Source organism: Amblyomma americanum, chromosome 3 (genome assembly GCF_052857255.1).
Source record: "Amblyomma americanum isolate KBUSLIRL-KWMA chromosome 3, ASM5285725v1, whole genome shotgun sequence".
Taxonomy (NCBI): Eukaryota; Metazoa; Arthropoda; class Arachnida; order Ixodida; family Ixodidae; genus Amblyomma; species Amblyomma americanum.
Genome location: NC_135499.1, coordinates 177,099,156 through 177,113,188, shown reverse-complemented (window position 1 = coordinate 177,113,188; position 14,033 = coordinate 177,099,156). Strand labels below are relative to the sequence as shown.

The window sequence follows — 14,033 nt, the reverse complement described above, 5'->3', positions numbered from 1 at the left end:
TAGATACACTTTAAGGGCCCCGCGCAGGTATACCTTACCACTTGGTATAGGAGTAGTGGGTGCCGCACACATACACGCACATTCCTTCGCCCGTGTAAAATGAGAAGGGGGGAGGGGGCGGCATTCGAGAAGAAATTTGTTCCACAACCTGAGCAAGCTACGGAGGCCGAGTCGTTTCTCATACACGTGCGCAGTATATGCGCGCGCAACCGTTCCTCTTTTTTTTTTCCCCGAAGCAATTTCACCCAATTACCCTTTTCCTGCACTAATAGGGGGTGCCCGTGCGGTGCGCGACAAACAGTACAAGGAAGCGGCCGCTTTGTAGTCCCTGCATAGCGCTAAGCCGTTTAAGTAGCGTACACGCACGCCTAAGCGTGCAATTGGCCGTCTCCGCAGCGTGTCGGGATAATAGATGCGCTTAACAGAAACGCGTCTTCGCGTCTATCGCTGCTCCGCTAGACGTCGTGCATATACATCGGAGCTGCACTCGAGAGCCCGACGCGTTCACGGGTTGCAGCCGGTACGCTACCGGAACGGGTCACTCGATCCGCCTTTGGACGCGCTAAACGGGACAACGCCGGCATAATGTTCTCGCGCGGTGCGTGTCTGCAGTGTCTAGGGGAGCTGGCGCGATGGTTCTGGTGCAGACCGAGCTCCGAAGACCGCGAGAGCGCGCAGGGCTTGGAAAACCTGCAGCTTTTCCGTCTCAAACGAAGCCGGACGCGTGAGGAAGACCGCCTTATTGAACAAAAGAAGAAAAAAAAATATCAGCATGAGGCCACGTCCTCGCCGATAACTATAGCATGTATATGAAGCAGACGCTATGGATCTTGGCTACAATAATCCGAGCCCCATTCCGACATGCGCGCCTACTACTCGCTTGAGCGAGGGAGGCGCCATTTGGCAAGCGTGTGGAAGGCTGAACTGGTTAGGGTTTAGTTAAAAATTAATTTCGAGACCCAGATTATTTTCATCATTTTTTTCTGTAGTTTGTGGTCTCTCACGTGCCTTTTTTTTTTTCGTCTAGAGGCTCAGGTTCTCTAATATATGTGCTTCTTTCTCTTGCGCATCGTAGGTTTTACGAACGAAGGCTTGTCGAGGGCTGGTATTCGCGTGAAATAATACAACATGCAGTTTAGTATTTCTGGTGACGTAGATAATCTACTTGGAAAACCCAGGCCTCGCCGCTGGTGCTGCGCTGAACTGTCGCAATCACGCGTACTTGGACAACTCACGTCAACAGCTTCCGCCAACCGTTTATTAATGGCCGCGCTCCATTTACACGGGGCATGCCCAATTTAGGCACCTATAGAGTACTTGCCGAGAGCAGCCTAAGAGCCGTCCAACGGATCGTGCTCCCATTTTATAACGCTAAGAAACAGAGGGCCGCTGAGTCGAGCTTACCTGGTGAAGACGTCCGGGTAGTGGGTCCTGGCGAATGCCTTCTCCAGTTCCTCCAACTGGTAGCTGGTGAAGGTGGTTCGGTAGCGGCGCTGCTTGCGCTTCGGGAAGTCGTCGCTCATCTCCTGCGGGCTGTCCGATCGCATCACCATCGGCGGTCTGCCGGACGAAGCGTGCGTCTGCTGCGGCTGGTGCTGTTGCTGCTGCAGAGGCGTCCTCTGATGATGCTGCTGGTGCGACTGGTGGTGCTGGCTCGGTGGACTATGCTGGTGCGGATGCCTGGACACGGCTGCTGCGCTGCGGTCACCGCCGCCTCCGGAGGCTTCGTCGGAGGCGCCCAGTCGCGATCCGGGCACCGACGGGGACGAGATGCGGTGGCAGAGCAGGTCGGCGGCCCTGGGCGAGGACTGGACGGCGGCGGGCGGCGGCAGCTCGGGCCCTTCGTTGGCGCACGGCGGGTCGCCCCGGTCAGACAATCCCATAGCTTCGCGCGGAGACGGGCTGGGTCGCGTCGGGCTCGCGTGGCACCGGTAGTCGAGCGGGCTGGAAGACTGCGTCGGGGATCCTGCGCAAGGAGATGAGAGGAAAAGCCGGTTGGAATCACGTCGCACAGCCGACGATGTTGCAATGCAACACTGAAGGATTGTGCAAGTAACCAAACATGTTCTCACAGCGATTTTCTCTCTCAACAGTTCTTCGGAGGTTGTGCGCGTCGCGGGGTCGATGGGTTGGACGTGAATCAAGTGAACAGCCCCTTGCACCTCAGCGCCCCCAGAATTCAACGTCTCTCTCAGTATCAGATAGTTTCGGAATCGCTTCCGTCTCAAGTCAAATAAAAAAATAAAGAAATATGTTTAAACACGCTTCTTACGCAGGATAGGGCGAGTGATGATGCATAACCTTACAAGATTCAATTGCAGCATGCAGGCGTGGCGCCTGTCGCCTACGAACATGGCCGCTTGCTGAAAGAGCGAATACTATAGCACACGACGAGCACATCGTTGCGCTTAGCGCCAAGCCAGCTTCTCTACATCCTGCACTTGCAACTCAAGCAAAGCAACACCCCAGATTTCACAGGTTCCACTGCGAGAATTACGCACGCAGGAAGGAAGCACGCCTCCTGGTCACACCTTACTACCAGTAAAGAAACAGCAAGATGCCGAGCAGCGAAAAGGCGGCATCCCTGCAGCGGGCACAGCGCACGATGCAGCTGCATGCCGTGTAGGCGTGCGCTTACCTTGCTGCGCAAGCCGAGCGAGAGTTGCAGGACCCGCCGCGGAAGTACAGCTCAGAGAACCGACTTCGAGTTCCAGCGCCACCGAGTCGCTCACTAACAGAGGTACCCGACTGCTCGAAGCACGCGCGCGTATATGCCAACTCCACCAACGTTGCCAGTGAAGAGTACCGGCGCATGCCCAAGGAAGGCCGCAAGCGACAGTGCTCGACTGGCGGTACGCGAACGCAACTAAACTCACGGCGGCAGAGGCGGCAGGAGAGCAAGCTGCCCCAGCATACGTACACACGCAATGCGGCGTGAGGCCCCAAATTTGCACCCTAGCCAAACAGCGAGGGCTAAAGTTGCCCTTAAAAGCTGCAATTTCGTAATTATTACCCGATACCCGCGCGAGCCTCCCTCCCTCCCTGGGAACTCGTTTAGGCAAAGGGAAGGGAAGAAGGCCCAGAACGCATGAGGAGCAGCAAAGGTATACGGGGCAGTAGCAGGGCAGGCGGCAACAACCAGCAGTAGTGTGAGCGCGCGCCAGCATAAAGAAGACAAGAGTTGCAGTAGAGGCACATGCGCGTGAACAGACACACGCACACGCGAAAAGGGAAAGAGAACGTGCTTCAATCAATTCTGCCGCGTGACAGGAACGGCATGCCGGATTCGCGCACAAATAGACCCACCTCCCCCCACCGCCCTCTCTCGGCTCGACTTCGTCCGGCAAGCTGCACTCGCCTCTCCGGTGCTGCTCGCTGGAAGCTGCCCCTGCCCTCCGCGTCGGCCCCCGTCGCTGTACATTTGGGGCAAATTACGGGTCGCTTCGCAATTTGCGTCCCGGCACCCGCATGAATCCTCGGCCGGCGTGTAATGACGGCTCTCGCGCGGGATCCGATGTCAATTAATCTGCCACTGACCGAACGACACCTATCGGGGCGGTTGCAGCATCGAGCACCCCCCGTGGCACATGCGTATATGTATCTCTCCGTCCCTCAGCCAGAGCCGAACCGTATAAACACTGAACAAAAGAAAAGAAAGAGAGAGACGGCTAGAAAGAAAGTGAAAACAGTGTGTCTACTCTAAACTGTTTCCTAATTCCCCCTGCGAGAAGGAAGACGAGAAACGAGAGCGCGGGCTTGGACGCGAGCGAGAAAGCGTTTAGTGAGCGTTCACAGAAACGGCGTTTTAGCAGGAAATGGGGGGGAGCGGGCCGAGAGACTCCGGAGCGAGCAGTAGGCGCGGTCACTGCTTGGAAAGAGCGCCGCGATTCACAATCCTCCAACCTCTTGACTTTTAAAGAGGACTGTGGTCAAAACTTGGTCGGCGCCCCCCCCCCCCCCCCCCCCCCCCCCTCCCAATTCACGAACGTGCGAGAAGAACCGTTTATGCGCGGTTTTTTTGAAGGTGACGCGTCTCGAGAAACAACCGGGCCGAGAACGAACTCATACGCAGAGCCGGAAACGGCCTGACAGGTGCGGCGAGCACGGGCCGAATGATGTATGAAATGGCCCGCATGTTCTCTATGGTCGCACTGTGCGTTGCGCCTGCAGGCTCGCTTCCTTTCTTCTTTCCTTTCTTTCTTTCCTCTCTTTCCCTCGTCTCTTTCTTTTCTTCTTCGTCGCGATCTGCCGGCGCGGCTATTTCAGAGAGGCGAAAGCGCGTACACGCGTCTTCGAGTTCGTTTCAAATGAGGATTAATGTTCCCTGTCCGTGACCTTCGCCGTTCAATCCCCCCGCACGACTCGACTCGCGGCGGCGGGCTTTCACATTCGCTCTTTTCCTCCCATCTACATCAGTGCTGCTGTTGTTTTTGTTGTTGTTGCTTTTGCTGGTAACTGCGACGAGTCGGGACCAACTGTAGAGAATCGGGTTTTGCCTAAAAGAAGCTTTTAAGTAAAGAAGCCGTGTTAATGACGCATCTTGGTGAATGACGCAGGCTTCTGTCATGTTCCACGGGGCGTCCGATGGAAACTAGTGTACGTCGTCGGTGTATTTGTCTTTCAGTCCGTGATTGTCGTTTGAAGGAAACACGGTGCATTCTGAATTCGAGTAATGAAGCATAGCTCCTCTTCGTCAGTTACGAAGCTGTGCTCCGTGAAAGTGTTGTTGGTTTCGAGCTATGCTTTGAATAGTTTGAGAAACCAAGGCACGGTTTTTGGACAGCTGTGAAATGACCAGCGTCGTCGCTTGCACAGTTTTCGAGCTAAATAATAGCTCGCAAGAAAGAGAAACCCGAAACAGCGGCAGCAGCCTTGATTCACCGAACGTGAACATCGTCAGTGACTTGCGGAGGAACCCTTTCAATTGAACTGCACAACAAATTTGAAGTTTTACCGCGAAAGCTGTACTATAGTGTTACAATGCGAAAAAGCCGGCATCTGTCAGTCTGTGGCCTCAGAGAGCGAATCCTCCACCTTCCAGATGCACCACCCATCAGCCACCCTCCCACCGTACGCTCCTAACTGGGGGGCTGCCCCCCCCCCTCCCCCACCCACCGCCGCAGTCAATAAAAATACAAAATACAAAGAGAATAATAACTTGTTGCGCATCGAAAGGAGTTATGACGAATGTTCTCATTTCCATTTCGAGCACTTTCACTTGTCGCATAAGGGTAACTGAGTGAGCATAGTAAAGGAGGAGACGCAAATAAAAAAAAAAGAAATTGCCCTACCTGACTAGCCTACAGTGCGCTAGAGCGATAGGAATGCCGCGAGTTTGCCGCCACGTGTACTCGACAGTCCATCGAGCAATATGGCTGCTCGCGTGGGAGCAACACTCAATTGCTGCAGGTCACAGCGCAAGAAACATCTGAACACAAGAACAAAGAAAATGACCGGAGAGAGCGCGTGGAGCGCTTCTTGCAAAAAAAGGGCCACTGGCTCAGACGGCAATAAGTATAGAAACATGTACGGAAGGTAGCAATATTACCCCTTTCCTGCCGGCTTCCTTCTCTAGCCTCATTTGCCCTCTACTCCTTGAGAGCGCCTCCAATAAAGGTGAAAAACTTGTCGGCGTATATAGAAATCGGGAAGCTTTGCCATTGTTGCTTGCTTCAATTATTACCAGCTTCTGAATGGGTAATCATTCGTGCAATGCGCTACGGCGCGACAGCTTTGCGCGTGAGCGGAAATTTTGGTCCATCTGCGAAGCAAACTGCGCGATGGACCACGTGGCCAACTGGACCAATCACAGGCGCGAAAGAGAGAGAAAATAAAAAAAAAATAAAAGGAAGGCGAGGAGCACGGCAGCAGCACGAAAGCATGAGACTATACCTTCTTAGTACAGAGAGACCTAAAATCTGCAGGGTATTATAGGTATTGTAGTTCAGACAAACAGAAACGTGAATGAGGCAGTGCCGAGGGGCAACGATTGTTCGAATGCATACGTCTTAGAGCTGCCCACGACAGCCGCTTAAATTGTCGAGGTGAAAAACGAGACTGCATTGTAATGAGTCAGAAGCGCGCTTGATTCATGGTGTGTTCTGGCTGGTACGTTGGCAGTGCCTAGAAATAGGCGATAGCAGGCCGCGTCGCAAAACTGCTTGGCGTTCTGCGCAGGCCTTATTCCACCGGTTGCTATTTTTATAACGCTTTGGGTCAGCACCAGAAGTTTAACTCCAGGTTCCCTCTGCACATTCCAGTTTTTTTTTTATTCACTCAAACGCCTCTAGCGCGAGGTGGCTACTATACAGTAAACCGCCGCCCGTTTTCCGCTTTCTCCACGGTATCACCTCGGACGTTACTATAGAAGTGCAGCTTTTCAGCTCCCGTTGTGCTGTGTGCGCTTTTGGCAAGAGCCATGAGCGTCACTTGCCCCACAAACAAGCCACAAACAAGCAAACAAGCAGAAAAAAAATGGCTGCCAAAATGCATCTCCTCATTCTGGTTTAAATTCAGAACTTCTCGCGCGTTTGTACATGTACTATCGCGCTCAATATGAGTTGCAACGCGCCGTCATCGACCGGAGCTGGCTCCCTCGTCTGCATCCTCCAACAATCACTCGGAATTCTGGGAAGAACTGCCATTCCGAGGAAACGACCACACTCCCTCTCAGGAAACAGCTTGGTATAACTGAAATGCATTCTATTTGACTGTGGTATTCTACTGCATCCCAACTACCATCGATAAGTTCATTATATAGTTCCTGTTATTGGCCCAATTAAGAATTGGACGAAATATTTGAAACTGAATTCAATTTCATGCAAGCGAATTCCGTGAACACCGTTTTACTACATTTCAGTTATACCAAGCTGTTTCCTGAGAGGGAGTGTGGTCGTTTCCTGGAATGGCAGTTCTTCCCAGAATTCCGAGCGACTGTTGGAGGAAGTAGACGAGGGAGCCAGCTCCAGTCGATGACGGCGCGTTGCGACTCATATTGAGCGCGATAGTACAAACGCAAAGCGAGGCCTGTGCACTGCAGTGCACCACAGAGACGCAAGCGCTTCATGGCGAAAGACAGGACACAGTAACTGTCACACTCTCGGTGGACTTCTGGACCACGCTCTGGAGATAGAAAGGAAGCAGGGGTCGACGCGAAGGCGACGGGAAAGAGACAACAGCGGGGGAATCTGGATTAATATCGACCACATGGAGCGGTTTATTGTCTATGTTATGCTGTATGAACCATATTGTAATCATCACAATTTTCCATGTTATGTTTATAGGTATGCTTGAACAAGATATGTTGTTCCCGGCCAGATAGGCCAACTTCGAAAGCACGATCGGTAGCTCTTATACAGCTTGATAAAAAAATCTGTTAAATAAAGTGAAACAGTCTTTATATCCACACCTATGGCGCCCGTGCTATGCGGGTTTGGTTCGCTTACATAATCCCTGAAGAGTATCAAGCTTCGCGGGCTTATTACGTGGCGGCGGCAGTGCTTGGAACCTCCCGCGCTCTATAAGCGACTCTGTAGGACAAAATGAGCTACGGGGCTTATTCTTTTTGGGAATATCTAACTTCGTTCCCACAACGATTATTCCCAAAAAGAGCAAACGTTACTCCCTCGAGGGGAATGACTAAGGGACGTGGGCGACAATTCGTTCCCCGCAGGGCAACCGTTCTTCGCAAGGACTAAGTGGTGCAATTAGTCCCATTCCGCCAATTAGTGGCTTACAGTAGTATACGCTGTTCTTCAGTGCTTGCCGAAACCTCAGCACACGACAGTTTGCGAATTTGGCCTTCGTAGAAGTGCGGCCTTCACGGCCCGGAGGCTGCCAAACCGCGTACTTGTGCTCATAGAAAACTGACATTAGTTACTGAACCACCGTTTTGTCAAAAATTTTGTTCCTAACGGCACACATTTTCCCGTGGTCCGAGTTTTCCGCAGAGTGTGTGCGTGCTGAACGGCTCTTGATCTGTGCTTAATGTCAACGACCTAACATCAGCGCTGACACGCCCTCTTTTGGCCCACATCAAGGCAGCCGATGAACTTTATTGATGAACTTTATTGAAGCTTCAACAGGTATAATCGAGTGGTTATTGCGGCTTAAGAAGTTAAAGCAGCCGACAAACTACCACGCGAGCTCAGCCCACGGAAGTAACTTCGAACAAAGTGTCCTGTACCAGATGGCTGGTGAGCGACTTCCGGAACGCAGTCATCTACGACACACGCTCATTGAACTACAGTCAAAACGATTAAAACATGGTTTGTACAAAGCCCGTGGATCCCGGGCACGTAGGCCGGTTGAATATCCATACACATACTGGTCAGGAAACATAGTTAAAAGAAAGCACAAATAGTTTCGGGGATAGGGTGGCCGCAGCTGGCAGATGACAGTGTTAATTGGAGAGACATGTGAGAGGACTTTGCACTGCAGTGTGTGTAGTCAGGCTGATGATGATGATGATGATGATAGATAGGATAACGCATTTTGCATAGTACCAGAATAAATTACAATCTCTTGTGATAACATCACTTCATTAAGGTAGCGAAATTACTATTCGTCTATATTTCAGGTGGCACATTGTTCCAAATTACAGTTATGACATCTGTTTTATTGCCGTAAAAATTTAGAATCGCGACGAGATAGTTACCTCTTGATGCGCCGCATGATCTCGGCTATACTGTGACGACGTTAAGCCAGATTAGTGTACTAAAAAGTTGCTGATAATCGAACGGTACACCCATGAATAATAATAATAATAATAATAATAATAATAATAATAATAATAATAATAATAATAATAATAATAATAATAATAATAATAATAATAATAATAATAATAATAATAATAATAATTGGTTTTTTGAGGAAAGGAAATGGAGCAGTATCTGTCTCATATATCTTTGGACACCTGAACCGCGCCGTGAATACCGTTTTAAATTCAGTGGCTAGATGCAGGAGAAGTACAGCCTTGGTCAAAAGTCATAAGGTCAAAGTCTTTTCGCTTCATCCGCATAGCAGAGCCATTACGGCACTATTCATGACCGAATGACCTTGAAATGCCAGCAGAAGGTTTCTTCTTGCGGTAGAGAAGCTTCCTGTTTGACTTGTGTTTTGAATGATCCGCTACACAGAGCATTCTAGGAACATTTATTTCGCTGCAGCTGAACGCTGTGGCCTTAAGACTTTTGACCAAGACTGTACCTCTGAACATTTAAAGAGAGATGACGTATCAGTTTTGTAAAATGCAGATGAGATTAACCAAATTGCTCGTTTTTGAACATTGAATCATGGTCCCCATACCGACAAACGTGTTGCCAAGGGTCCTGTACTCTGCAGGAACATGCAGTCGTGTCTCGGTTGTACAGTCGTTTCGAAACAAAGAGCCTATAGTGCTATAATGGCGGCAGCTATTCGATGCGACGGAATGACTCTGCAGCCAAGCACCGGCTCACAGCTTTTCATGTGACAGCTGCATGGAGACAGCGGAACAGTTGTTACAATGGCAACCCTTTTGTATTGTCGATGAGGAAGTTTCGTCACCTCGGTTTGCCCACAGCTTTCCTCGATGTCTAGTCGTTGCTACGCGGCCGGAGCACATACTTCGCATTTTTTTTTAAATTTCAGCTGTCTTTAAGCTCGTTATATCGCGCATGGTGCGTGATATTCGTCTCCTTTCATTCGCGTTTCTTTCTCTCTTTCCTCCTCCTCCTCCCCCTCCTCCCTACTTCTCTCCATCTCTTCCTCCTCTTTTCCTCTCCCTGCCTCTTTCAAAGAACATTTGCGTCGGAAAAACGGGGACGGGTAGCAGAAAAACGCAACACGACCACAAATTCGGACCAAGACCGATTTTTCATTCCTTGTAGTCTGCCGAACTGATGAATGTCTATATTAGTACCTAACTATTGTCTTCCACAATCAGCGAAAAATTCAAAGACGGTTACGAAGCTGGCGATGCTGAGAATCAGTGTCAGCTGGCATGCGATAATGTTTACTGAAAGAAAGATGCAGCTCATGCGGGATACCTTCGCGTTAACAGCTGGCGCTGAAAAAGTGTTACATTCCGTTTTGCTCCATTGCGAGGATGCCGGGCTGCCTCCTCACACAACTTTCACACACACACACACACATATACGCACACAGACAATTCCTGCCAGTTCTATATTATATACACGCCCCTCAAAAGCCCTGTTACGACACCCTTACAGAGAAGAAAGCTTCCTTGGAAACTCCCTCTACGCAGAGATATACAACTGCTGCCAGTTCTGTATTTTGTACATTTTCCTCAAAAAGGGCGGTTACGACACCCTTACACAAAGGAAAGCTTCCCTGTGAAATCGCCCTTCAACCCCTTACACATACACATACGCAATTCTTGCCACTTTTGTTATGTAGTACGTGTTCCTCAGAAGGCCTATTACAACATTCTTCCACAGCAGAAAGCTTCCCTGCAAAGTGTACTCTAAGGAGTAACGAAATCCCAACAGTTTCTTATGAGAGGGCAGACATTTCTACCACATCTGACTGGTTTTCAAACATTGCCGCGCGTATGCTTAGCAATAATGAATGTAGGGAATAGCGCATTTTCTGCAGGAGTACTGCACCTTCAAGTAAAAAAAAAATTTCCCCCCACCCCGAGAAAACCCTGAGTATATACGAGCATTTAGCGGAAGTGTTTTGTTTGAGCCAAAAAAACGTGTCGTGTTTGCAACGCTTTCTTCTGGCCCTCTCGAATGAACTGGCTGTTGTCAATGCAGCGGGAAGGCTAGCTCGCGTTGTTAAACCAGTCTATTGAGCTCCTGATTCGTGATCCTAAATAATATCATTCCCTTTTCTCTCTTGTTAGGTAGCCGCAGCGAAACAAATTGTGAATGAGACTCCCTAAGCACGCACCGGCGACAAGACGTAGCTTAGATGTGGCATAATTGTCTCGCCGAAAGTGCAACTGGAAGGCACTCCTAAACTTATCTGCGCAAGCACGTGCCTTCGCTGAATATTACTTACTGACAGCGTTTTCTGGAGTTCATACCTTTCCACTTTCAGCTCAAAATGAGGTCTCGTTATTTCCACTGATTTCTGGATAGGCAACTCTTTATGCATTATAGGAGTAAGAGTAGCCGACACCATCGTCGAACTCCATTTGTCCGTTTGTCAGTCGGGAGAGAGCGCACTCTCCTTACCGAAGCTGGAGTTAATATGGCATATAACTCCGCAGACAATTTACATGGAGTAAACAGCAAATACGACGGAGTAGTTGAAATTGTTGGCCAAAAGAGCGGAGCAGTCAACTCCGGTCGTGCTGCCTCTAGTTTTCATAATGCGTTAAAACTGTATATTGCGGAGACTGAGCATGGCCGCGCGAATTGAGCTCAACCTTCGCAAGAGTCAAGTGTTCGTTTGATCTGTAACGCGTCGAAAGTGGCGCATACTGAACTGGTCATAAATGTAGAGTAGTTAAAAGAGGAAAAGTGAAGAGAAGGGGCCCGGCTTATGCTCAACAACTTTCAACCCATCGCATTCGCAGGGCGAGCTCAGCGCCAGTAGAACGACGAGGTAAGTGAGCGACAAAATCGTGAGGAATGCTTAACATTGGCCGGTCATAAACTAGCGGCCTCCCGTGGAATTAATCCGCACGTCGACTTATAATGGCGACAGAAAGCAAATGGGGGGCAACTCAAAACTGCGCCGCGCGCGCCACCGGTTGTATGTCCTTGAGCCGGTCGCGTCCGAAGCGAGCGATTCGCCATAAATATCGCCCTTTCTTCTCTGGAAGCGGCCCGCTCTCCTAGCCGGTCACCCCTGCGCGCAGGCCGTATACGGACGACTCGCAATCGTCGTCGTTATCGTGTTCGCAGCGCCATTCAGACGAAGCGGACAGTCGACATGCGTTTCTTTATTTGTACTTACATCCTTCCTTCCCTTCTGATCCCTTTGTACGAACAGCGCTTCGCCGCCGATCGCGGTTTATTCCAGAAGCTGGGCGTACGCGCTGGGCGGCTGGAAATGGATGAGACGATGGGGCGAGTCGTCGGTCGAATTACTCGAACACGCACACATTCTGCATTCGGATGGCTTATTTGGAGAAGCGGAGAGGGGAGGGGGTGTAGTCGCTGCAGCGGAGCTCTTCATTGGCTGCGCGCACTTCGGCTGCGCCTCTGGTGTAATCTGCGGAGGGCGATGTCGATCGCGATCGTGCTTGCGTGTGCGGAGTACCCGGGCAGTGTATTTATTTTAAGCCGATAGGCTTATCGCTACTTGATGTAGTAGGTGAGCTATTGGGCCGCCGCAACACTGAAGACTGTTGAGTGCTGCATTCATCAAGCGCTGGCTGGCTGCGGAATGGGGGAGGGAGGGGGTAATAATTTATGCCTGCACCACGGGCACTTCGCTGCTGGTGCTCCGGTTTTGCACGGCCGTGCAGGCCGGCTGGTGGCGCGGCCACACGGCGATAAAATAGCAACCTGCAGGGTCGCGTGAAGGAAGTTCGAAAAATTGCTAACTATAGCACAAGAGTGGGCGACAGTGGATACATGGTTGAGGCCGGAGATGCCAGGTTGAAACACTCCCGCGTGGAGCGGAAATCGTAAAGTTCGAAAGGGCGCGTTCGTAGAAGCTTTGCTCCTCTCAAAATAGAAGAACAAGAAAGAAGTGCAGACGGTATAAGCAAAAATAAACGATTAAGGCAGATTTTGCGAGCCAACCCTTTTCTCTTTGCTTTTTTTTCCCTACCTATCTATGTTAGCGGTGGTGCGGGTGCAGCTCGATAACCCTTGCGGAAACTGACGGTGATCGCTTGTCGGCATGCCATAAAAATCGCGAACGGTCGCATAAAACCGTTTGACATTCATGGGACGCGAGCGCGCACCTTACGAGGTTCATCCCCTCGAGCTGCAGTTGCCATCAAGCCCATGCGGATACCGTGTAATATAATTTCCCTCCGCTCTCTCTTTTTTTCTTTGTTTTTGCACTGGCGAGCGGAAGCCATTCCCCTTTTCGCGTAAAAGCGAGAAACGAGTAAGGCAAAGCAGTGGCATGGGCGGTCCATCCACCGCGAAACAGACGCACACCGCTTCTTTCGTATTTTTTAACCTGCTATATATTATTGAAGGGCTGTGTTTGTTTATCTGGAATGTGTATAGCGTGAGCATGCGGTTGAGAAATTGTAAGGAGGCTGAACTGCGTATCGCACACGCGTTCTCTCGATATTTATCACAGGCGTGCAGTCACGTCTCTCTCTCTCTCTCTCTCTCTCTCTCTCTCACACACACACACACACACACACACACACACACACACACACACACACACACACACACACACACACACACACACACACACACACACACACACACACACACACACACGCACACGCACACGCACACACACAAAGAAAGAAAAGACGCGCTCGAAACGCTTCTAACTTGTTTAGCAACGGCGACGTTTGAGTCAAAGGGCATACGTGCATTGTCTGCCTGCAGCAGAGTGCACAGGACCTAGAATAACACATTCAACATTTTATTCGCTTGTAGAACCTGTACATGCCATAATGTATGCGGCGTGTGTGATGCACTACACAGGGGTCGGTATCCTATTCATTCTGCCGCCGTGGCATTTCATTCTAGCGTCTGATTTAATTGAGCTGCACTTCGAGAGACGCTTGGTTCTCGGCATGGTATATCAGCGCTGTTGAGGAAGCTGCTGCGTGCTTAATATGCACTTGTTTGTTCTTTTCCTTCAGTGTACATATCTCTCAACTGGTACACCTCATTCGAGTGAACTTGTGATAAAATGACAAAGAGATTGGACGTATCACTCGCATCGGCTTCACGACGATCTCAGCTGGATGAATCATGCACGATTCTGCGGTATGCCTAGAAAGACGAGACATTTCTTTCGGGTGCCGCGCCCGTAATTCGCGGTTGCCACGCGCTCGGGTGGACGTCTGCGCGAACAACCCGCATAAAAATGTAAAAAGAAAAAGGAATGAGAAAGTAAGAGGAAGGAAAAACAAAAGATGGAGAGTCGAG

The 14,033-nt window shown here is 50.3% G+C and overlaps 1 protein-coding gene across 3 annotated transcripts in view; it reads right to left on the bottom strand.

Annotated features, from left to right (window-relative positions):
* Window positions 1-14,033, bottom strand: part of LOC144125506 (uncharacterized) — a 133,153-nt gene that overhangs the window by 48,281 nt on the left and 70,839 nt on the right. For all 3 annotated transcript variants that reach the window (XM_077658962.1, XM_077658960.1, XM_077658961.1), the window contains one exon: window positions 1,405-1,966. In XM_077658962.1, coding sequence (XP_077515088.1) covers window positions 1,405-1,883 — 479 coding nt within the window. In that variant the 5' untranslated portion in view covers window positions 1,884-1,966. The remainder of the gene's footprint in view (window positions 1-1,404; window positions 1,967-14,033) is intronic.